Consider the following 23,776-nt stretch of genomic DNA (forward strand, 5'->3'; position numbering starts at 1 on the left):
TTCTGGGCTACTGTAGAAACATGGCGGAGCAACATGGCTGACTGTGAAGAGGACCTGCTCCCTGTGTAGATATGAAGGACTCATTCTAAGATAACAAAACAACAATTCTTATTTTCAGGTGATTATACACAAATGAGAACAATTATGAATTTCATATTCCATTTCTGCTAATAGATCACCCAGAATGTTATACACTGTTCCTTTAAAAGGTCCCATATACTGGCTAATTTTCAGGTTCATACTTGTATTTGTGTTTCTACTAGAACATGTTTACATGCTGTAATGTTAAAAAAAAACTTTATTTTCCTCCTACTGTTGTTCTGAATATACCTGTATTTGCCCTCTGTCTGAAACGCTCCGTTTTAGTGCATTTCAACAGAATTGCAACGGAATTGCGTTGCTAGGTAACAGCTAGGGTCCATGTTTACTTCCTGTCAGCTGATGTTATTTACATACACTGCAACAGGAAATAAACTCGGGTCACATTTAAAATGTTTACGTTTAAAACCGTGTAATGGTCTAAACATTGTAGATTTGTGACATCACAAATGGACAGAAATCCTAACGGCTTGTTTCAAACGCACTATTACTGAATACGGGCTGTGTGTGTTTCTCCGTATGTTGAGCGTTTGGTAGTTAACAGTATTTTATACAGCACTTAAACCTGCTTAATAATATAAAGGACACAAATTTCACTTTTTACAATATGGGACCTTTAAGGCCTCCGTATTCTTTAAGAGAAAGGTTAGTCAGATCGTCTAACATTGACCATTTTTGGAACTTACAGAAACATCGGGAAATCATGGCCACTTTTAGGAGCAATCGCCCTGATGAGTAGTTGATTTTCCTGTCAAAGTTTTCCGACGGCAAAGTGATTTGAAGCATACGGAAACCTTTAAACCATCTCTGGTGATTTTAATAAACAACTGTAGCACATTTCTTGAACTTCATTCCTGATAAAAAAAAACATATCTAATGAACCCACAAGGAACACATTTTGTTGAAAGTAGGTACCAAGTCATTTAACATTCTTTAACAATTGGATCAATTTAATCTGTTCTGAATTTATTAAATTGTCATGGATCCTGTGATGAAAAAAGCTAACTTGCTGTAAGAAAAATGTGTAATTAGTCACTTAAAAACAGACTTATGTGTAACTGCTCAGTAAGAAGTACGGCTGATCTTTGCCTTAAAAGAATGTTTTATAAGATTTAATGTTTCTATGTATTTACAGTCTGTGCCCTTGTACTTCAAACAATGCAGAACTGGTCACTTGTCCGTCCCACAACTGACAAATTCACACTTTTTTCCACCCCGTTCTTAAGTGAGATCAGTCTGAACATGTCCCATGTGGGTGTGATCTTGGGCTCCATCTCATCTCTTGATGGCGGCCCCCTCTGTCCTCTCTTCTCCAGCTCTGCCTATTTGACCACAGTCACCACATGCTTCTCCTTCTCAGACACCACGGGAACACTTCCTGGCTTGCTGTGCTTGCGGACGTTCCTCTCCCTGGAAAAAAACAAAAGAGGAAGAACCGTGAGCAACTTGATCTGCTGGTGAGAATATTCAGGAAGGGGATGGATGGAGAGAGAGAGATGAGCAAACAGAAAGGAAGAGGGAGGAAGAGACCGAATATGAGACTGTTGACCTAACACCTACGTCACCGACTACACTAATGTACCCTGAAAATAATGCATAGTAAATCATTCACAGTCCAAACACGTGTCTGACGTGTTACAATACCGCCGGTAATTAAAAAAAAAAAAGCAGCAGACTGAGCTATGAATCACTGGATGTCAGGGCAAACTGGGACAATCAATCCACCATACGAGCTGTAAATGAGTATGTAAGAGCTATTGAGACCATGTCATAGGGGGCCGTCCCATCACTGGGATTTTCCATTAGGCTGGTGTGACTGCATAGGTCAGACGTACCCTGGCAGCAGCCCAAGTCACCTCTACATGGACATGGAGGGCACATCATGCCATTCCTGTAGATACATTAGCTAGCTTCAAAAAGGAAAAAATAATGAACACATACTTCCTACGGCGAGACTCTTTCATGACCCTCTGCTCCTTGGTCTGGTGGTAGATGTTCTTGGGTAGGTGCCGGTGATGAGCGATGCGTCTGATCTGCGGGTAGTCCCGGAACTTCTCCTTCAGTTTCTGACTGTAGTTGGCGGCCTCCCTCTCTCTGGGGGCCAGCTGCGTGACACGAGGGAGGATGAGCGGGTCGGATACAATTGAATTAAAAAGGGAAAATGAAGAGGGGGGAAACACGAGAGTGGATTGAGAGACAAAACAAGACAGTCAGGGGAAAAAATAAATGAGACAAGGAGTGGACCAAGAAAGCACAAAATTGTTTGGGACATGACGAAACCCTGCTCTCTGTACAAACTGAGTCCTATACAAGTCAACTTTTACAGTGATAAACGTTCTCTGGAACAATTTTCTAGCAAGTCCTCTAAACTAAACACTAATATTGGCCATGTTTCATGCTGTCTGGAGACAAAGACAAGCACTTGCACGTTGTGGGAATATCCGAGAAGGCGCCGACGGCAGAAACGGTTGATCAGTTATTTGGTAAAGGTGTTTCTATAATCCATTTAGCGCATCAACTCTATTTAGACAGAGGCAAAAAACCACCTCAAGCGAGTTTTTAAATCAAATTTTGCCATTTCCATACAGCTTTGCTAATGCGCTACTTCAAAATTTGCATAAAAATATGTGAATGGAAACACAGCTACTGTTAGCTCTGTCAACACTGTTGACTGACAGCCACCAAATAGACCTCGTTTAGGGAACTGTCGCAGTTCTACTATAAACGGAAAGTAAGACGTTTTTTTATTTTAATATAGAGCTGCAGATAGCTGGAAGATGCATACAATCTGGTTTGTCTGTTGTGCAGTGAAGTTCAGTTTTATAGCACAGCAGTCTCAGCCAAGACTGCAGTTTTTTAGCCACGACATGTAAAAATATTACCCCAATAATATTAAAACAAAATTAAATGCAGTTTAGAATAGATCGTCTGACAGCAGTCGAGCCATGGAACTGCTCAAACTGCGTAAAAGTGCTCGTCGGCAGATTGTTAGTTTTGGATAGAGCCAGGCTAGCAGCTTCCTTTTCCACTCTTTGTACTAAGCTAACCCCGACTGTTGGCCTGGTGGCCATATCTTCATATTGAATGCACTGACATGAGAGTGGCGTCAATTTTCTCATCTAACTCTTGGCAAGAAAGCAAATAAGCCTATATTCCCAAAAACGTTGCTTCTGAGAGACATTATTCATGTGGCCACAAGGTGTCCTTCTCAAGTCAACATGGTCTCGTTTTTAGGCATTTGAACTTTGGACAACTAGAACTGTCTCTTTCTAAGGCTTCTGATGGAGATCCGAGCAGGCAACAGAGGATGACCCTTGCTAACTCTGCATTTCTGAAACTCTCCCTGGAGATGAGTCAGTGACCTTGTTACAGGCATTTAACTTGTTAAGTTATTTATTTATACCTGCATCTTGGGTTCTCATGCTGAGAGAAGTGTTATCGGACGTGTTCTCCTAAATGACTTCATTCCAGTAATGCTGAGTATTTCCAAGCAGACAATGATGAGCGTGGATTTTGCTGCTGCTGACCACATAATGTAGCTTAGTTTGCATTCAGCTCAGGTGGTGTTTTATTAATTACCGACAGTTATGGTACGCTGTCCTCCATCATAAAATGCTGGCCGGTACAGTAAGCAGTAGCTTCAGCTTCGACAACGTGCTCATTCAAAACTGAATCAATGTCTGTTAAAAAGTGAAGACACCAGCTCAACAACGTCCCTCCCTCTCCGTCTCTCTCATAAAAACCCACCGGCTACTCGGACTCGCCTTGGCTCGGGCTGCCCTCCTCGAAGGCTTTTATTCTGATTAAAAGCAATGATTTGTCTCAGATTCAATTTGGTGGAGAAGAGCTGTTAGATGCTGATCCTGTAGGACTAAACTAATTCCCCTGGATACACACATGGTTAGCCTGCTAAACACGGTTCGTATGATCTTAATAAGACTGATAAGAGATCTTATCCAAAAGTTGACCAGGTGACAACAGGGTGCGAGTATTAACTGTGTAATCCAGCCGATGCTGTTAGATGGGACAAGAGAAACTAACATGTACACAGTCCACTGCAGAGATGCCAAAATCTCCTCCTGTTAGAAAATACCAATAACCAACATATTGTAACAGGAATTTGGGTGTGGATGAAAAATATAATAACTTGAATAAACTGCTTCCAAAGAAAGCAGACATGACCAGGTGATTTAACTGCTGGTAAACCAGACTGCTAGCAGTGCTGTGAGGTCAAATGAAGCAATAAACAGAATGGCATAGATCGAGAGGAGGTGTCACTTTGTCACCTATATTGTAAATATATATCAGATATAAATTATGACATTGTTCTTTTGCCCATGGCAGAAAAATGAGGCATTTTATCAGTTATGATAACACTGAATTCACATAAGTAATTGCTGAGATCTGGGAACACGGTGACAGGTCCAACTGGGCAAGACACACGGTTATAAAGTTAGAAAGAATCCAGCTGGTTTGACATATTATCTTAACCACTTTTTTTGGAGCTAAAACCGAAAGCAAGCATGCTCAAAATGTTGGTAATAATCTCTTCTTGCAAAGTACTTCAAAACTACGACGAGTAAAGTACAGTAGGTCAAAGTTGAACCAGGAAGACAGGATGTTCACAATGGACATCATTTTGCAGTTTTTTTTGTAGTCTCTTTCAGATAAGTTTAGTTAACCTGCAGGTCTACATTGGTCGGGTCTAAAGACTACAAGTTTGAAAATGAAAAAAAAAACAAAAAACTGGAGGAGTGGAGCTGCAGAAGAATAAAACTCCTGAATCTCTAACCGAACTGTCGGTGGTCGTGGTGCACTGTGGGTAATGTAGGCACCAGGGTTTTGACAAGGAAGAAGAATGCCTGGATTAAAAAACAGACAATCTCTTCTGGTTCTACTGCATCGATTTTGACCCTTCTCTTAAACCGTCTTTCACATGTGTGCGTGTGGTTGATGCTACAGGAGTGATGCTAAATCAGCGGAGAACTTTTATGATTGCCTGACTGTTTGTGTGTCTTGCAGCCCGTCCACACAGGAGACGTTTCAGCCGCATTTTACTTGCCTGGCTACCACGTGTCTGAGGAACAGATACACTTGGTTCTATTTTAAAATCAATACAGCCGTCTACACCAGCTGTGCAATGGCTCGAGTTTCACTCACACATGCGGGTGTCTTTTTTAGGCTTCAAGCCTATTTTACTGGTGTAACTACATTGATTGTGTATTGGGTTCGGACACGGGTGACCACACAACAGTACTGTGGCCGAACACTTAAAGTGTACACACTGACAGAGGACCGAAGCAGCTGTTCTGACCTCTTTTTAGCAACAATGTCTACAATTTGTACGTAAAATGCTATCATAACTAATAGAAATACCTAAAAATAAGACCAAATTTGTAATGATCCACAATTATCCTTTAATTATGCTACATGACCTCTTTCAACAGACTGTAAATTAGAGGTGTCAAAAATGCAGTTTGAATATTCTTTCTAAAAAAAAAAACATCGGTGCGAACTACTTGAATATCTAGCATCCAGGAGCTCACAGCTGGTAGGTACGTGGTTTGTTTACATGACGTAATGACGAATGTAACATTTTCTGTTAGGACACAGAGTCACTCTCTCTGCAGCCGAGTTCTCTCCATTATTACGGTTGTTGTTGAATTATTCCTCGTTCAGCTTGACCTAACGTTACGTTTCATTTTCAGTCAATGAAAGTGACGTTGTGTGTCTGTCATGCGGTGCATTCAGTGCGCGTGAGGCAGAAAGTCAAGGGAGCGCTGCTTTTTTATTTCATCATCAAATATTCATTTTCATATTTGAATGTTTTTTTTTACTATTCCAATATATTTTTGAATTTAGAATATTTGTTGACAGCCCTAGTGTAAATACCTTAATATAGATCAAGAGTGGCACCTTTTTATTTGATCAATAGAGCAGCAAGTTAAGCAGTAGCACACCGATGTCAATCAATCCAAACTTTTCAAAATGATTCAGGTGGCTTTCCAACCTTCAATCTTAAATAAATGGAGTAGTGATGAGTTGAGGTTTCTAGAGCAGAGGAAATACATTTTACCTGATTGAAGAGAAATAGGAGCGGATTGATTCAACATGTTTTATACTAAGAGTTTAATTTACACTGGAGTCAAAGGCTACGTATGACGGGGGGAAAAAAAATAGTGATGTGCAGCAGCTGATAGAGAAGTCCTGATCCTGCCACAGACAAATCCTCCATTCAGCATTTCTTGATAATTAAAGACCCCCTTCAGTACAACTTGATTGTTAATGCTTCATTATGTTCAGAGAGGCCCGCTTTAAGTGATTGGATGATTCAAACTGCTGATAGGAGCAGCCCTTGTCTGATCTCTTTAAGTGCAAAGCTTGCGAATAAATCTTCTCTTACACAGTGACAGTAAAACAAGTGCCAAAAGCGGGCCAATTTTCCACTCCGAAGCTGCATTAAGAGAATAAGCGAGGGTGAATCCGATTAGGGATGAAAGATGGCTGTTGGAGATGGCACATGAGATGCCATTGATCTTTATTATTCAGCCAGAATTGGGATTTTGGGGCATTGGGACACATAAGATAACATTAAAGGCCATAATTTCTACTAACACATTATCTGAATATAATACATGTGGTAGTCACAAAACAAGATATTAAAAGTCAGTGGAGATCTGTCTGGAAAAAAAATAAACCTTCTTTTTAGCTGAATCTTTTGTTGGTGATTTGTCAAACAACCGCACAAGAGTTTTTTGGACTTCCACCTGCCACGAGAGCCGCTGTGCCAATTGGTACATTGTACTTATTGAGAGTGATTCTACCCTAAGTCAGCATCCATCAGGGCATTTGGCACCGGTAGTGCTGCTGCTCCTGGCATAGTCACCCGCTCTCACCCTGCTGAGGTGGGCCCAGGGCCACGGCCGTGTCCAAGAATGCAGCTAACTCATAAAACAAGATCACTGGGGGGAGATACAGTATGCGGTGCTTCCGACAGCTGAGGAAAATACAGCTGTTGATTGGTACACAGAGACCACCGCTTTCTGCTCACCAATAAGCAGCAAGTTGCCCTTAAATATGACATCGATTGAAGCTGAAAATATAAGTGAAAGCAGGGAGGACGAAGAGAAGACGAGGCAGGACTCACCATTCCTAGTTTCTCAGCTGCGTTGGCTTTCCACAGTCGGATATTCATCTCATCAGAACCGCTCAGGATGTATTTGTTGTCTGCCGACCATTTTATGCAGATGACGTGCTGCATGCGCTTGGTGTGGTAGACTTCCCTATATTTAAAATAAATAAATAAATAAATAAATAAGGCAATGCATTGTCTTCATTAGCTGTTAGAAAAACAACCAAAAGGATAAAGTGTTACAATACACAGGATTACCAACATCCACACTGATCAGGAATATTATGCTGCTATAACAAGTCATAAACCAACAAATAATGTTTGGATTGTGACTCTTAAAGCAATTGCTCAATAAAAAACTCCCCTTGTTAGAATCACATATTCTGTTGACATATCCATCCACCTTATGGCTCTATAACAACATCACACTACTTCCTCCTTTGCTCCCAACACAAGAGTCATAATAGACCTTTTTCCACAGCAGCCAATTTGGCTCGTCATAGCATGAAAAAGTACAGGTGGAAAGTTGAAACTAAAAACATTAACGATGGCTCAGTTCCATTAAAGCTACATTTGGTGATTTATACTAAATAAAAATAACTTTTTTGTCACATTTGCTCAACCTGTCACTGTATCCTGACAGTAGTGCATGAGACAGATAATATGTGAAAAAGAAATCATATTCTTCTGTGTCCTCCTACTGCTCATAATGGCATTTGCAAGATTTCAACGTACCCGTAGGAAAACAACCAATCAGAGCCGAGCAACTCGTGACTTCCTATCAAACTGTCAAACTAAGCAGTGCTGATCAAATATGAATTAATATGTTACTGTAATGCCTATTTCTCTCCTCATATTTTAGTACACTGTTTAGCTGTAAAATGAGAAAGTTTGCGACCCGGCCGCAATGTTGAAAACAGTCAAGGTAAAAACCAAGCACCGCCCACCGGGCTGGAGTTAACTTTCTCATTTTACAGCTAAACAGTACACTACAAGATGTTTCTGAAAACATTTGAGGAGAGAAATAGACATTACAGTAACAGAATCTTTATTAATATTTGATTAGCGCTGCCTAGTTTAACAGTTTAACAGTTCTTGAATTTCCCTCGGGATCAATAAAGTTACTATCTATCTATCTATCTATCTATCTATCTATCTATCTATCTATCTATCTATATATCTAGTTTGATCGGAGTTCATGAGCTTTGCGAGCAGTGATTGATTGTGTGTTAGAGACTCCTCTGCTTCTTTGTTTTTCTTCGGGCACGGTGGAATCTTGCAAATGCCATTAGGAGCACTATGAGGAGGCAGAGGAACCGGATTTTTTTCACAGATTATTAGTTTTATGTACTACTGTCACGATATAGTTATAGTTTCAGCAGATATGGCAAATTTTTTATTAAAGTTACAAAGTGTAGCTTTAAGTGTCTTAGTAAGCCATTTCAGTGAAACAGCAAGCAAAATAGCAGGGTCTTGGAACTGGCTAATCTAAATGGAATGCATGATTAATTTGGAACCACCGTTAACGTTATTAGTAAAACTTGTGCTTTACCAATTATAACAAGTCAAAATGTGTGCTGTGAAAAAGGTCTGTACTGGCTGAAAATACCATATTTCAGATTTCTGCTTATAGTCAAATTCCAAGTGTTTTCAATCGTCAAACAAAAAACGATCTATTTGCTGTGCGGCTTCGTGCCCCCTCTTACTGCTACACTATTTGTTCTGGAGCTTGACAAATGTACAAACAATACTGCATGTATCATTACGTCACATAGCAACCAAACAATGGCTGTGTTTTTTTTGTGGTTGAGAAGGTCAGTCAAAACAATTAGCTACCCCATATTAGCTTTACCAACTAGCAATTATTATCAGCTATGCTAGTAGCCAATAGGCATTTTTCACAGCACACATTTTGACTTGCATTGGTTGGAAAAACGCAGACGTGACTGACTATTGACTACTGCTGACTATTTCTTTAACTGAAATACCAATAAATGACGTAAATATAATAAAATTCATAGGCCCCAAACAAATCACTCCTATATTAGAAATAATACTTATACTGCTTACTCTACTGTGGCTCATTCAGAAGAACAGAAATAGTACCCGATTATGGACCAGTAATACAATCACAGTAAATATACAAGGCAATGACAACGGTCAATTTTTAAACCGTTTTTTAGGGTCATACTAACCTGCTGTGGCCGCCGTCTTTGGGGAAGATGCGGATGGTTTTGTCAAAACTGGCAGACACAAACTCCTTCCCAGTCGGAGAATAGTCAACGTCCAGCACCGCAGAGACATGGTCCATGTGCACTGTGATTGGCCGGTCCAGGTACCTCATGTCATATGTGTAGAGGCTGACGAGACAATGAAACTAAATTAGCCCCGGCCTTTAGTGGAAAGCACATCAGTAACATAATAATAATAATAATAATAATAATAATAATAATAATAATAATAATAAGACCATGCGTTAAGCGCCTATCTGTTTTGAAAGTCTACCAATGGTGCAGAGCTGGACTTTTGTACATGTAAGATTCTTTCTGTTTGAGTACTAACTCTTGGAGCATGTAACCAGGAGACCTAATTTAGTGCCGACATAAATACAATACAACAATAAAATACAACGTCCTCAACTCACTTGTAGTCCTCATTTGAACATGTGAAGTAATAGGCTTCCATAGGGTTCCAGCATAATGTGTTGCTCCTCATTGTCATAATAACCTACAGAAGCAAATGAAAACACACCGTAGATATAAATCATACCATGTGATTGTGAAGAGAGAAAGGTTAAATACTGCAGCCACTGAATGGTAGACCCTACCTTTTTAAGTGGTGCTGATTCTCTCATGTCATACAGTACTATACTTCTGTCAGAGGCACAGCTTGCAAGAAGTTCAGTCTGTGGAAAGACATAAACCGTTAACTTTAGTGATACGAGCAGGGAGGCAGATCTAAATATATTTGACAATAACCACTTTAATGTGAGTTTAGACATGAACAAATAGTAAAAGTGTTCTTCACTCTGTGACAGGAGGAGGCCTATCTGAGTGCGGTGGACACACGTTGTCTTACCTCCACAGGGTTGAAGCGGACAGCGCTGAAGCTGTCTACGCCCCAAGTGAAAGAGCGGATTGGGCTGCTCCTCTGCTCGTCCCAGATGTCCACCTGCTGGCCACATGTTGCGAACACAGCATCCTTCTGGTGATGGTCTAGTCCTGTGAAGACTGTCTGCAGGGGACATGAATCATTTTTACAATAATCAAAATGTGATATTTCACTGACCCTTTGATGTCTTTGATCATAACACTACAGCAAACGCCCACTGATCACACCTTGCCCAGAATAGTGTTGAGTGGCTCCTCTTCCTCTCCGTATCCCGGCGCCTCCATTTTCCATTGCTTGATTGTTTTGTCGTCACCAACCTGTTACAGGCCGCATGCCAAGATATAAAAACAGAAGCTGTATTAGAGGTCAGCTGATAAAAAGACTGGAAACTTCATCTTCTTAGACGTTGGAGTGAAGCAGTCACCGTAAAGAAGGATGTTCCACAGTGGCGGACGACCATTCCGCGGACAAAACCTTCATGTGCTTGGAGAGTTCGGACACATTCATGTTTGGTCAGATTCCACACTTTCACCTAAGGAGCAAATAAAACAATGTGAGTGCATGACACAACAATGTCACAAATGACGTTACTAGCTGAGATATTGTATTTAGACTGGCAGATAGTTACCTCCCCATCACAGGAGCCAGAGAGCAGGGTGGAAAGGCTCTTGGTGTGCTTGGACAAGCAGTTCACCCCATCTCTGTGTCCATCCAGAGAGGCCAAGAAGGGCTTGGCAAACACCCTCTCAAGCTTAGTGGCATTCAGAGCCCGGGTGTATTCTCTGCTCAACTCAAACGGATGGAGTGATGGGTCATAGTTTCTAGGGACTAACAACAGAGAGCAGACACTGCTTAATGAGCAGTAAGGACAATTCACTTGCAGAAATTATGATATTATTATTTTTGAAATGCAAGCAATTCAGCATCAAATGACAATAAAGCCACCTGGAGTAAAAAAATGTTATGTTATGTTTAGCATTGTTTCATCATGGATGGATTCCTTTGTAGCACTTCATACACATTTAATTGACTTTTTATACGTCTCATATGGCCTACTGGACCTGCACACACATGCTACAGGCTAACTCACAATTTCCATTCAGTGTCCTTAAATAGGTGCTAATGTTGTTAACGTTAGTTACACGTGCAATAACATGCTGATCATTCTGTGCAATAATTATATGATGCTGTGCAATAATTATATGATTATCAGACGGACAGTTTGTGCAATAATCTGGCAAAACTGTCATCTCAACAATATACATATTGTATTTTTATATTTTATATTGTATTATCTTTTTTAGCACCTATGGGATTGTCACAGTCTAATTTGGTTGTACTACACAATGACAATAAAGGGCTTGAATGTTGAATCTTACATGCACATAGTTGAAATGTGTCCTATTTGCTTTTTTTATATGGAAGCAGACAGTTGATTAAAGATAATTCACATTGTCTTTATTTGTCACAATGTCCACATTTGTAAATGGAATAGTTTGACTGACTGGCCATATTTAACAGCATGTGTGTGTGTGTGTGTGTGTGTGTGTGTGTGAGATTGCTGTGAAACACAAGCATTAGCATTAGCACTAGCTATCAGAGTTTATAAGGTGTATCACTCACCTCGCTGAATATCTAGTTTGGTCTCCCGGACATAATCATCCGGGTTCCTCGAGAGGACTTTAACTTTCATCTGGTAGAGGAATGAAACTGGAAACACACTTAAAAACCCCGTCAGGTTTAAATTAAACAAGATAAATATTAGCATGCACTGGCCATGTGTTGATTAAGAAGAAAAAGAAGAAGAAGAAGAAGAGAGTCTCTGGACCGCGTTGCATTGTGGGATGTCCAGTCCTCCTGGTTGCGTCACTAACACGTTTGGAAACAGCCATCAAGATACAACATTTAGCAGAGAAACACCGGAAATGCAACATTTCATCTTCAAATTAATGTCTTTGGCTCGGTTACGCGGTCCGCTCGGAGGTGAATGGGTTTCAAATGTCTTTTATGTGCCCCAGGACCCTTATTACTAAAGCTCATTTACTTTAACAACCTTTAGTTTTGAGTACGTTAGGTGCCACGTTTGTGTTATACTCGTTTAATACCAAAATAATGGTTTTATTTTGAAGGTTACGACCGGAAGCACTGTTCTTAGTTGTGTTAGTTTGATGTTTACTTGATATTAGCAGCAAGGTCGAGCAGGGACAACTGTCTCTTAACATTTAGGATAACGTTACCTCAGCCATGGAGCCGTGGAAAGACAGCACATGTTGACAACGTGCTTCAGCTGCTAACATACAAGGAAGATGAGGACGTCTCAAGGAGTCTGTAGCGTCTGTGTAGCCGTGTCAGGGAGCTGTCGTCACAGTGCTGTATAGAGTCAGGCTAACAGGAGAGCTCAGCTAGCTGACGCTTACCGGTAAACATGAGTTCCGCTCCAGATCACGGTCCCGTTACAGAGACGGTGTCCAGCAAACCCGCCTCTGCTGTCTCTATAGCCGGACATGTCCGCCAGATGTTCGGCCATGTGAAGATAGAGAACCTGGTGGCAGGACTGAGTGGAGGAGTGGTGTCAACTCTGGTGCTGCACCCTCTGGATCTGGTCAAGATCAGGTTTGCAGGTACAGTAGGACATTATACTTAGATTACTGATGATTGTCTAATACAGGGGTCAGCAACCTGCCTCTCTGGAGCCACATGGTGCTCTTTAGCTTCTCTCCACTGGCTCCCTGAGGATTTATAAACATGGAAATGAATAACTGTTTTTTGTTTACATCTTCATTTTTATTTATCATTGTTTTACGGCAGTATGAAGGAGTATTAGGGCCACAATGAATCTGAGATTTGGAGAATAAAGTCCTAATATTTTGAGAATAAAGTCATAGGTTTAAGAGAAAAAAGTTGTAGTATTATGATAATAAAGTCATAGGTTTACAAGAAAAAAAGTCGTAGTATTTTGAGAATAAAGTCATAATATTAAAAAGTAGTAATTTTATGTGTTATTTTCTTTTTTTCTCGTAAAGTTATGGCTTTATTGTTGTAATATTATGACTTTTTTTCTCGTTAAGTTCTGACTTTATTCTCGTAATATTAAAAAAATGTTTCTCGTTATGATATGACTTTTTTCTTGTAATATTATGACTTTATTCTGGAAATCTCAATTTTTTTTCCCCTCAATGTGGCCCTAATACTCAGTAGTACACTTGCACTTTGGCCCTCACTGCATTAGACTTACAGTATATACTGTAAACATGTCTTTTTTGATAGTAAAGGTTGCTGACCCCTGGTCTAATGTCATCAAAGTCATTTGCAATGAGTTCTTGCCAGTTAGGAGCTCTATGAAGCACGAATAAAGTGTTTGTTTTCCTTAAATGGAACTAAATGTGCAGATTAGAAATCTGATCTTTTAAAATAGATTTGCCTAATGTCAACGGTACAATGCTGCTATCTTTGTAGAAATTGTTGGTGTCTTGTGTTAAATTCAGAAGATATGACTTAACAAATGTCTTTGATGTCTTTTCAATGTAGTAAGTGATGGATTGGACTTAAGACCAAAGTACAGTGGCATGTTGCACTGTATGAAGAGTGTTTGGCACCAGGAGGGACTCAGAGGACTCTACCAAGGAGTGACACCCAATATCTGGGGTGCTGGAGCATCTTGGGGTCTCTACTTCTTTTTGTACGTAAGCTTATAAACCTGTTGGATCGTGTCTGCATCATGATATTACTCAGTGGACTGTGTTGACCTTTAAAATGATCTGTAAATGAAACATGTCCTATTTCCCCTTACAGATACAATGCGATCAAAGGGTACACGAAGGAGGGCCGTCAAACTGAACTGAGTGCCACGGAGCACCTGGTGTCTGCAGCCGAAGCAGGTTCGTCCTACATGTATCTGGACACTGCTGTCCCGCTGTCACACTCACATAATCAGCACACAGTCAACAACACCAGCCAGATAATACTGCTCTGATCTGGCCTTAACAGACAGGAGGCAGACACAAATTAGTACAGAACCTGCTGTTCATTCTAGTCTCACAGGGTCACATGGATCTGATTCCTGCTGGCCAAATAAATGGAGTTAAGGGCTGAATAGAGAAATCAAATAGAAAAACCAAGTGATGCCAAGAGAGAGAGAGAGAGACAATATTTTTTAGTTGCTTTAAACTGCATGAAAACAAACAATGAAACATTTCGCTGGCACTCAGTAGTGTTTTTATTAGCAGCACTTTAAATCTTGTGTTTACCAGAGAAGTGCTCATAAGTTTCTTGGAAAGAAGTCATTCAGCATGAAAAAAGCATTAAAAAAACGAAGAAATCTTAGTCTACTAAGACCTAATCGACTAAGAGGGGGCACCCCTAAAAAGTACCTTTTTGTAAAAGGTTTTTTTTACTGTGGTTATGACGTGATCAATAACAATGCTTGATTCACTTTGGCATTCAAATTGTGCTCAGATGGTGTTTACAGATCTAATGTGAGTCAGGAAAAGGAACTATCCCAGCATGTATCTTTGAAAAGAGGCAAATTGGATTCATGATGTCGATGTATAAATGTGACCGTACTGTTACCATGTTACAACAGATAGAAAGATGCATCGGAACCAAGGTTATAATAGTTTGGGATTTTCAATTAGTTTTTGTTTCATTTAAGTTGGTTTTCAGAGTTTGTTTGCTAGTTTTAGTTTAGTTTTTAATTTTACAGAAAGGTTTGGTTTTAGTTCTTCTATTTTTGGTTACAGCAATTTTATTTTATTTTTGTTAGGGGTCAGGTATAATGTCTCAGAAGGATGTAGCTACATATACATACAAAATACATGGTTGGAGAACTGTGTAGGAATGGCCATAGTGTTTAATCTTCAAGCTACTTTAGTGAAGTAATTGCAGCATAGCGCCATCTCCTGGAAGGCCAAGTCTGTTCAGTTTCTGTGGTTCAATGTCCTGAGAGTTGACAGAAATTCTTGCTGTCTCTTTTTTTTGGTAGTGGTATATTACAGCAAAAAAATAAATAAATCTGAAATGAATTAACGTTAATTTTTATTTTATTTTTATCATTTTTTACCCAGGGAAATATGGTTTTAGTTTCAGTTTTAGTTTACTATAATAACCCTGATTCCAACAGCTGAGATTTTTCAAAGGTATGAACGTCAAAACCTCTGCGGAATCATCTTTTTGTTCTTATTTGACCGGATGCATACTATTGAATGAGTTTTGTCTCATAGAGAGAATGTTTTGGCACTGAACCACCGCTGAATGTATCGTTCTCTAGTCACTGTAGTCTGCAAAAACAAGAGGGCACCAACTACCACATTACAATCAACTTCACTTAGACCATCCCTCTTTTTTCTCTTTTATTGAGGAGAACCAGTTGATCTTGCAGGGCGTTGACTTTGAGTCGCAGCCACATGCAGTAAAACAGCTTGAAGCATTTGGCTTAGTGTGTGTATTAACAATCGTGTTTATCTAACCACTGAATGTACTTCAGAGAGTCTCCATTTTTTTAAATGTCGTCAGCCTCATTCTAACGCTGCGTACTCGTCCTCCTCACCCAGGCATCCTGACGCTCACCCTGACCAACCCAATCTGGGTGACCAAGACGCGGCTGGTGCTCCAGTACAACGCTGACCCGGGCGGTAAACAGTACAGGGGGATGATAGATGCTCTGGTCAAGATCTACCGCCACGAGGGAGTGCGAGGACTATACAAGGTGAAACATCAGTGTAGCTCTCATGTAATGTAGCAATACATGAGATGCTTATGAGGAATTATCGGGTTACTACTACAGCAAAAGTTGTCCTTTATCCTACTGGGCTGAAATTAAGTTTTTATAGTGGTTCATTAATCACCACTAGAGGGCACCAACAGTCTATATTAGCTGTAGTAGAGAACTAACAACCATGAATAATGCTAATAACAGCTTAATGTAGATTCTATTAGCCCGGCAGGATAATTGCTACCAAATTACTCCGTATAGTGAGCATTTCTAGATATTGTATGCTATGGGCATATTTGTGTGTTGTGAAAGACTGACTTACCAAGCATGTACTTGTCAAAGGGTTATGTTCCCGGTCTGTTTGGCACGTCTCACGGAGCGCTGCAGTTCATGGCCTACGAAGAGCTCAAGAGAGACTACAACAAATACAAGAAAGTGCCTTCAGATGCAAAGCTGGTGAGTCATTAACCCCACGGGCCACAAACTGTCTGGCAACATGCTCAGTGTTTTAATAAAAGTCAGGCGTAAAGCTTGTAAACTTTCATGTTTAATAAGACCGAGCCCACAGTGGATAACTAGCAGTTGAATAAGTGACTCATCAGTTTTTCCCCCCACTCTGTTCTGTTCTGTTCTGTTCTCTTCTCTCTCCATCTGTTTATCTGTGTAAACAGAGTGCATGGGAATATATCACAATGGCAGCATTATCCAAAATATTTGCTGTGGCCACAACATACCCGTATCAGGTGGTGCGAGCTCGCCTGCAAGACCAGCACAATACATACAATGGAGTTATTGATGTCATCACACGGACATGGAGGTACGATATCGAACTACTCTCTAAATTTGGCTGTTAAGTAATGTCCAGTTTGAGTCATGGTCATTTATTTACCCTTCTTTGTAGGAATGAAGGCACCGTTGGTTTCTACAAAGGCATCATCCCCAACGTGATTCGCGTCACTCCTGCATGCTGCATCACCTTCGTAGTTTACGAGAATGTGTCTCGCTACCTTCTGGAACAAAGTCAATGATGCTTGAAAGCGCGGCGTGGACAGCCGCAAAGACTCTGAGCTCACACTGACACTTTCAGAGATCCAGAGAGAAACGTACCCCAGACTGAAACCCAACTCTCGGGCGCAGCGTACGTGTAAATCCGCCGACGTGAGAAGCATTCATTTGCACTGAAAATGCATGGAAAAAGTTGCCAAACTGAGCGAAGGAATCAGCTGTGGATTTTCATAAACACTTTGACTTACGGGGGGAAATAAATTGCTGCCGTTTTATGATGGACAAGTTCTCATTTTTATCAGAGGAGGTTGATCAACGTTTCATCATATTTAGTTATGTTTACATTTCATGTTTTCTGGCAGCAGAAAGGGATACATGCTGAAATATGAAAAAGCTGATTGTTAACAGCAAATTGGAAATCTTCTCAGGGTCAGAGTCGCATGTGTGTGTAATAATAGTTTGTCTCTTTTAAATTATTTCTTTTTGTAAACGGACGGTAACAATGGAGATGATTTTTGTTCCAAACACACCAATACATTTGCTTCCTGGCGACATATTGTAACTGTATTGCTTTATAATATTTTATTATAAAATCCAAACTGCTTTACCTTATCGTTGTCATGTGTGATATATATATAAATACATTAAATGTATTACTTTGTGGCTACATTGGGTTTAGCGCAGGGTATTTCAAAGTTCCTAAACATAACAAGTAGTCATAAAGTTTTGAGTAAAAAAAGATGGCTTTATTAACAGTAATACTGAATAGAAACATGTCACATGAGCACATGGTTAAATATTGTCAATGTCTTGTCACGATGTCTGTTAAATGTTTACTGTATACCAACAGCAGCACCCATAAGCAGAAAAAGCTACAGTACAAAGTTAATTTCTGGTAGACAGAATGACACAGTATTCTTGTTTATAGGCCTGTCAACTAGTGTAGGAATTAAACACATTTAAAAAAACAAACATTCAAGTTACCATCAGTGATGCTGTGGCGCCTCAGCAGACCGTACCTGATCGTTTTGGAGGGCCAGATAACACACTGTCATACCACCAGGACTGGTCCCTCCCTTACGTGTAACTTTTTTTAAATTTTATTTGGGCAGTTCTTCAATGATAATCCTGGATACTGAATTCCACCCTGTAGATGCGTCACCTCTGGGGTAGTCGGCACAGGTCCCCACCCACACGGCCACGTCCACCAACCCTGCTTTGACACCCTCACACAGCCCTTCAACTGGAGAGGAAAAAAGAAGAAAATGAATTTCAGGGAACACCCAAACTGTTTCCAGATATGGAACTGGTTAATTGTTTTGTTTTCTTACGTAATGTTGAACTAACTTTTATTAGTAAGATAGTTGACAAAACTTTCCAGTACCCACATCAGTTAAATAACCACTTAAAGGAACAGCTCAACATTTTGGGAAATATAATTATTTGCTCTCTTGCTGAAAATTAGATAAGAAGATCGATGCCACTGTCATATCTGTTTAATAAATATTATAGACTGTGTATAAGAAGTAGACGTGGTCACCGTGACGTTACCCATTGGTTTGTGGACTGCCGTTTTGAAGCCGCAAGTTTGGCATTTTGGCCTTTGCCATCTTGTTTTTTTGCAACCAGAAGTGACAAGAGAGGGTGGAGCTAAGTACAACCGAACACTGAATAAGACATTTTTAGGTGATCAAATTGTTACAATCAACTTTCATGAACTGAAAACGCACTGTGAAAGGGTAAAAGTTCTAAGACGAAAACATTCCCAGACCGGACAACGCCATGGTAGCGACCTGTCAATCACAAGGTAGCCACGCCCTAAAGCATCCCCTGCTTTATGGTCTATTTGACTCTAAATGGGACCATAATTTACTAAACGAACATCATGCTGTATTGAAGAAGATTTGAAACTAACAATTGAGACCATAAACTCATGTTAACAATGTTTACTGAGGTAATAAATAAAGTGAGAAGTAGGGTCATTTTCTCATGGACTTCTATACAATCAGACTTATTTTTGCAACCAGAGGAGTCGCCCCCTGCTGGCTGTTAGAAAAAATGCAGGTTTAAGGCACTTCAGCATTGGCTTCATTTTTCAGACCCAGAGGTTGCCCACTGGTAGGCTTAATATACAGCTACAGCCAGCAGCCGGTTAGCTTAGCTTAGCATGAAGACTAGAAATAGGGGACAGCTAGCTTAGCTCTGTCTGAAAGCAACAAAAAGGAATAAAATCAATATTTTTTCAAAGGAAACAGAAGCTGGGAGCAGTAACTTCCTGAAGGCAACCAGTGAAAACTTCAGGAAGTTACTGCTCCTGGCTAAGAAATAGTCCAGCCCTAACCCCCTGTAAACTACAACTTGAAAGCTTCTACACGTAGGTTTTTGAAAGGACTAAACAAACTAGATATAGTGCGTTACATTGTGAGCATTAGAGGTGCTGTTAGGAATATTTTGTTACGTTTGGATGGAGCTAGGCTAGCAGTTTCCCCCTGCTTCTAGTCTTTATGCTAAGCTAAACTAACCAACTACTGGTTCTAGCTCAAGCTCATCTAAAACAAACAAACATATAACTCTTGTATTTCCCAAAATGTTGAATTGTTGCTTTAAATGAAAACATTATACAGCACTCGAAAAAATATTGTTGTTTTATTGCACAAAGAAGCCCATGACTTGAGTGGTACCTGAGGACGTTCTGTGGATGTTGATGGTTGAGTTGAGCTCAGGACTTCCTTGGTCTAAGTAGATGATGGACTCTATGGGCAGCGGTCCTGTGCACTCTGCTCCATTGAAGGTGAAGTACCACCTCTGGCAGCACGCGTTCTTACACTTGAGTCTGAGGGAACCACTGAAGAGGACTCTGAGGGCGCTGTCTGAACGCATCTTAGTGAACGTACAGTCCTGCAACACAGCATGGGGTTACGTTTATGCATTGTGGTGGCTGTATAACGCTTCTGTGACTTTGTAAAATGACTGAAACGGACGCCCACGTTCCTCAGAAACATCATTCGCTGTGTCATTATACTTACAGCTATTTTACCCAGGTCGATCCCATAATTGAGAGAGTTCCAGGCACACTGCTTGTAGTTGGGCCTCCAGGCCTCCTCGAAGATCTCGTTGATGCACTCGCCTTTCTCGCCTTTGACCCCGTCGCGGCCAGGGATGCCCGGCGTCCCCGGGATGCCGTTGGTTCCAGGGTTACCCTCTCTGCCAGCGGTGCCTGCTGGCCCCTGGATGCAACTGCCATACTGGAAAAAAACAGGGGAAAAGAGGAGGTAGTGATTGGCAGTGAAAAGAAAGCATGCAACAACATCAGTCTATTGTTCTCTAAATTCCTTTTTCAGATTTTCTTTTTTTTCTCCTTGGGGGATAAATCCCTGTTTGGGCTGCATGCACCATAAATGCTGCCATTCATCCAACCATCACACACACAAGAAGCCACATTATACCTCATTAACAAGTCAGATAAACAAATTAACCGCCACAGGGCTGGAATAAATGTAAAAACAGATGTGATCCAAACCAAGGCAAAGCAATAGAACCAGCAACTATGAGGCCATGAAGCAAGTGAATGACAGATCGTGTGTTAATGAGGAACTGAAGGTCTGGTGACAGCCTAAATTAGTAGGTGTTTGGCCACGCATCTATCAGCGTGATTCACTGTCCAGCTGAATCTCCTGCTATGTTTAGACAGATGCCGCATCAAGCTGACTCAACACACACACGGAGACGGGGGGAGCTTGCCAAAAAGTGCCCCACCACATACAGAGATAGACACAATGACGATCCAAATAGCTGTGCGTAATATGTTCTTCAAAGAGGCATTTTGACCAACAGATTACAGTGTGCAGGTCAGCTCTTAGGGCTTTTTTTAGTCGGAGTTGGGTTTTAATTTCGGTTGTGTGATTGGTAAGTGTCATACACTCGTTCCTTCAGACATAAACTGACACGTAAAAGCGCGTCCTCGCCTTTAAGCAAACAGTGATGATGGCAAAAAAGGACTTGGGTCTGTAGGCTTTTGTTGGGTCATTGCTGCCCTTTTGCTCAGCATGCAGCTGTGGAGCAAGTTATAGGGGCACATGGCCAAAAGGCAACAAAAAACAAAAAGTCCCCAGGCAGGAGAGGAGAACAAAGAGCTTTTACTCCAGTTTTAACATGTCGACTTGACTCCCTGAGGTGAATCTATTTCACAAGATGTGAATCTGGAAAATGCCTAAATGTAGAGAGCATTACACTATTCTTAAGTCAGCTGCAGTGAAACAGATGGTCGCGTCTGCTTTAGCCATTAAATGGCTGCATTGGAGCAACCTGGAGATGTGAGCTCTGACATCATCTTTATGGGGAAACTGGGAAGTCTGGGATGAAACCGATAGATTGTGGTTTGGTATGCAGTGTGCTGTAATGGACCAGGAATTTGTCCTCCATTAAAGGGGACCAAACTTCCAAGCACCTTGGCTAATAGGCGGAAATACAGAGTATGTTTGGTTGATATTCAGAAGGGAAATGTCTCAGCCTTTTAGTAAGGGGTTGGATTTATTTGGAGACTTTTCAAAGCAGACTAATGAATGGAACCTCTGTCCACTTTTCTAACACAGCTGACTTTAATATTAGCTGTTTCTGTAGCTGCGTGCTTGCATGAATTACACCTCCAGCTACTGAATATTAGTAGAACACAGACCATTACTGTAACGCAAGCATAAAGGCTGCAATTGCCGCAAGAAAGCTGCCGAGGAATCAGTAGTATTTCATGCATTAGTTGACACCGAAGCACGGACTGAACTCTCCCGGATCATGCACAGCGGGGACATTATGCTCGGCTTTGAGACCTTTCAGATTCGCAGGATGCAAAATAGGATTTTTATGATTACCATGTTGGTCAAAGAAGCAGATCTTCCTTCTCCAGAGTGTCTAGTGCAGTTGGGCTTTTCTGCATCATTTCCAGTGCACTAGATACAGATGGTAACATAAGATGCTATTCATTATATCCTCCTGCTGTGGTCTCAACTGTGGGATAGGACTTGGGAGGATAATGCAGAGCAACTCTGTGGTTCTTAAAGTGGGGGTGTGCAGACTTCTAGGAGTCCCCGAGGAGGGGTCCACAGAGAGTCACAGCAAAATAAACACGAGTTGCACTTTTGACTCCCGAGGGATTGAACTGAAGAGAGAAATGTGTGTCCACTTTGTTCCTTTCACTCTCCACCTACAGCGTGGAGGATGGAGGGTTATGTAATTCTAGACAAAAGATGGTCTATGATTGGGGTTGGTGGGAATTGAAATGAAATATTTGAACCCTGCTTTAGGTATTTGTTTGATAAATATTATCAGATATATAATATAACACATGCGTCAGCCTTAAAATATCAGTCAGAATTTTCCCACAAACCAGACAGCCAAATAGATAACAAAGACAGAGACGGGTGGACAGTATGAGCCAGACCACAACTTCCTGTTAGGGATTTTTTTTCCCTTTTCTGTCCGCTCAGTCTGCTGGAGAGCAGCTAGACCTGGAATAATAGTCAACCAGCTGACCACACAGATATAGGCTAAAACAGCTGGGATCAGGTAATTTTGGAGAGCTTTTTTTTGCCAAAGTGGTGACCACACTCCTTGCACTGTAAGCATATATCTGGACCATGTGGATGAATCAGCATATTACTTTTTTTTTTCTTTCTTTTGGGGGAAATCACACTTTTAAAGATACTTCTGGTGCATGCCACAAGAAATCCCAGGATGAGTTTGGGGGAACTTAACATGCAAAGTGCCTCATGAAGGTTAATAGAAATGCATTAAAATACAACAAAGCGCGCTAAATAACAATAAAATCACTTGAGTGGGCCTACAATTATTACAATTTAATTTGAGCCAATTTTTGGTGAGTAAATAAAAATCTACCCAAAACGCACACATCTCTCCTGGAATGGCACATAAAATATGTACTTTTGGAAATGATCATAGTTCACATGACCACAGTTCTCATCTCTCTTACCTTATCGGCGTCAGGATCCTTTCGGTATCCTCTATTTCTCACCTTTTCCACACCATAAAGAGGTAAAGCCAAGCAGACGAGGAGCAGCAGGCGGGCAATGAGAGGAGACATCATCACTGTGTGCGCTCTCTCACAGATGTGACGCGACAGTTGAATTCCAACTCCAGACAGTGTGTGAGTCCAGAGGAGGGCAGGAGGAGGAGGAAGGAGCCAGTCAACTGGCACAAACGCTCTCTATAAGGAAAAAAAGCCTCAGAAACATCCCTATATGTTACTCATATGGTCTGTAGAAGCGTGCCAGTATACACAATAGCGAGTTAATGGGATCATTGTTTTTTTTACTCTTTTTGGACAGATTTGTGTGCGCTCTTTGGCGCGTGTGAAGATATTAATGATGTTAAAGGGGAACTACGCCCATTTTCAGAATTCATACATGTTATTCCTATGGCCTAAGACAGTCCAAAGATAATAATAATAGACATGAACAACTCTCTCCCAAATAAAAAAACTAAAGTGCTAAAACTCAAATTGGTGATGTCAGAGTATAAAGTGTGGAACTACTCCGTAGACAATGAACTGAGAAAAACACAAATTTCACGAGATAGTAAGGAATTTAAATTTTTTTTTCGTGATGCACAAAATCACAAAATCAATTTGTATGTAATCCACGTAATTGTGAACCAGGAAGTATAAAGAGCAGCTAACGCAGCATAGGGAGGAGGTTGGGGTGGATAGG

General features: G+C 40.8%; 3 protein-coding genes across 6 annotated transcripts; 1 reads left to right on the top strand and 2 right to left on the bottom strand.

Annotated features, from left to right (window-relative positions):
• Window positions 1–890: 890 nt before the first annotated feature.
• dcaf13 (ddb1 and cul4 associated factor 13) lies at window positions 891–12,213 on the bottom strand. Its single transcript, XM_037784130.1, has 11 exons — window positions 11,966–12,213; window positions 10,971–11,170; window positions 10,767–10,874; window positions 10,570–10,659; window positions 10,310–10,465; window positions 10,059–10,136; window positions 9,876–9,958; window positions 9,427–9,591; window positions 7,247–7,382; window positions 2,041–2,204; window positions 891–1,509 (listed from the first exon to the last, which is right to left on the bottom strand). The coding sequence occupies exons 1-11, from the start codon at window positions 12,108–12,110 to the stop codon at window positions 1,422–1,424; spliced, it is 1,413 nt and encodes a 470-aa protein (XP_037640058.1). The 5' UTR covers window positions 12,111–12,213; the 3' UTR covers window positions 891–1,421.
• A 304-nt stretch (window positions 12,214–12,517) lies between these two features.
• LOC119496657 (mitochondrial folate transporter/carrier-like) lies at window positions 12,518–17,664 on the top strand. The gene is made up of 7 exons (XM_037784131.1): window positions 12,518–12,963; window positions 13,871–14,021; window positions 14,135–14,220; window positions 15,892–16,046; window positions 16,395–16,508; window positions 16,724–16,869; window positions 16,954–17,664. The coding sequence occupies exons 1-7, from the start codon at window positions 12,768–12,770 to the stop codon at window positions 17,078–17,080; spliced, it is 975 nt and encodes a 324-aa protein (XP_037640059.1). The 5' UTR covers window positions 12,518–12,767; the 3' UTR covers window positions 17,081–17,664.
• Window positions 17,665–17,781: 117 nt separating this feature from the next.
• Window positions 17,782–23,253, bottom strand: LOC119496658 (collagen triple helix repeat-containing protein 1-like). Of its 4 annotated transcripts, none has more exons than XM_037784132.1 (5): window positions 23,041–23,253; window positions 21,923–22,000; window positions 20,084–20,302; window positions 19,739–19,955; window positions 17,782–18,300 (listed from the first exon to the last, which is right to left on the bottom strand). In XM_037784132.1, the coding sequence occupies exons 1-5, from the start codon at window positions 23,152–23,154 to the stop codon at window positions 18,158–18,160; spliced, it is 771 nt and encodes a 256-aa protein (XP_037640060.1). In that variant the 5' UTR covers window positions 23,155–23,253; the 3' UTR covers window positions 17,782–18,157. The 4 variants fall into 4 exon arrangements, with proteins under 4 accessions (XP_037640060.1, XP_037640061.1, XP_037640063.1 ...); XM_037784133.1 differs by having other exon boundaries at window positions 23,083–23,251; XM_037784135.1 differs by lacking the exon at window positions 21,923–22,000 and having other exon boundaries at window positions 23,083–23,246.
• Between the last annotated feature and the right edge of the window lie 523 nt (window positions 23,254–23,776).

The sequence above is a fragment of the Sebastes umbrosus genome, chromosome 11, assembly GCF_015220745.1.
Source record: "Sebastes umbrosus isolate fSebUmb1 chromosome 11, fSebUmb1.pri, whole genome shotgun sequence".
In the NCBI taxonomy this organism is placed as follows: domain Eukaryota; kingdom Metazoa; phylum Chordata; class Actinopteri; order Perciformes; family Sebastidae; genus Sebastes; species Sebastes umbrosus.

Coding starts and splice junctions, on each gene's coding strand:
- dcaf13 (XM_037784130.1), bottom strand. CDS start 12,110: ATGCTAATATTTATCTTGTTTAATTTAAACCTGACGGGGTTTTTAAGT. Junction 10,137..10,309: donor TCCGCTTCAACCCTGTGGAG/GTAAGACAACGT, acceptor GTCTTTCCACAG/ACTGAACTTCTTGCAAGCTG. Junction 9,959..10,058: donor AATCAGCACCACTTAAAAAG/GTAGGGTCTACC, acceptor TTGCTTCTGTAG/GTTATTATGACAATGAGGAG.
- LOC119496658 (XM_037784132.1), bottom strand. CDS start 23,154: ATGATGTCTCCTCTCATTGCCCGCCTGCTGCTCCTCGTCTGCTTGGCT. Junction 22,001..23,040: donor AGGATCCTGACGCCGATAAG/GTAAGAGAGATG, acceptor ATCTGTATCTAG/TGCACTGGAAATGATGCAGA. Junction 18,301..19,738: donor CATCCACAGAACGTCCTCAG/GTACCACTCAAG, acceptor TTTCCTCTCCAG/TTGAAGGGCTGTGTGAGGGT.
- LOC119496657 (XM_037784131.1), top strand. CDS start 12,768: ATGAGTTCCGCTCCAGATCACGGTCCCGTTACAGAGACGGTGTCCAGC. Junction 16,047..16,394: donor GAGTGCGAGGACTATACAAG/GTGAAACATCAG, acceptor TACTTGTCAAAG/GGTTATGTTCCCGGTCTGTT. Junction 16,870..16,953: donor GTCATCACACGGACATGGAG/GTACGATATCGA, acceptor CCTTCTTTGTAG/GAATGAAGGCACCGTTGGTT.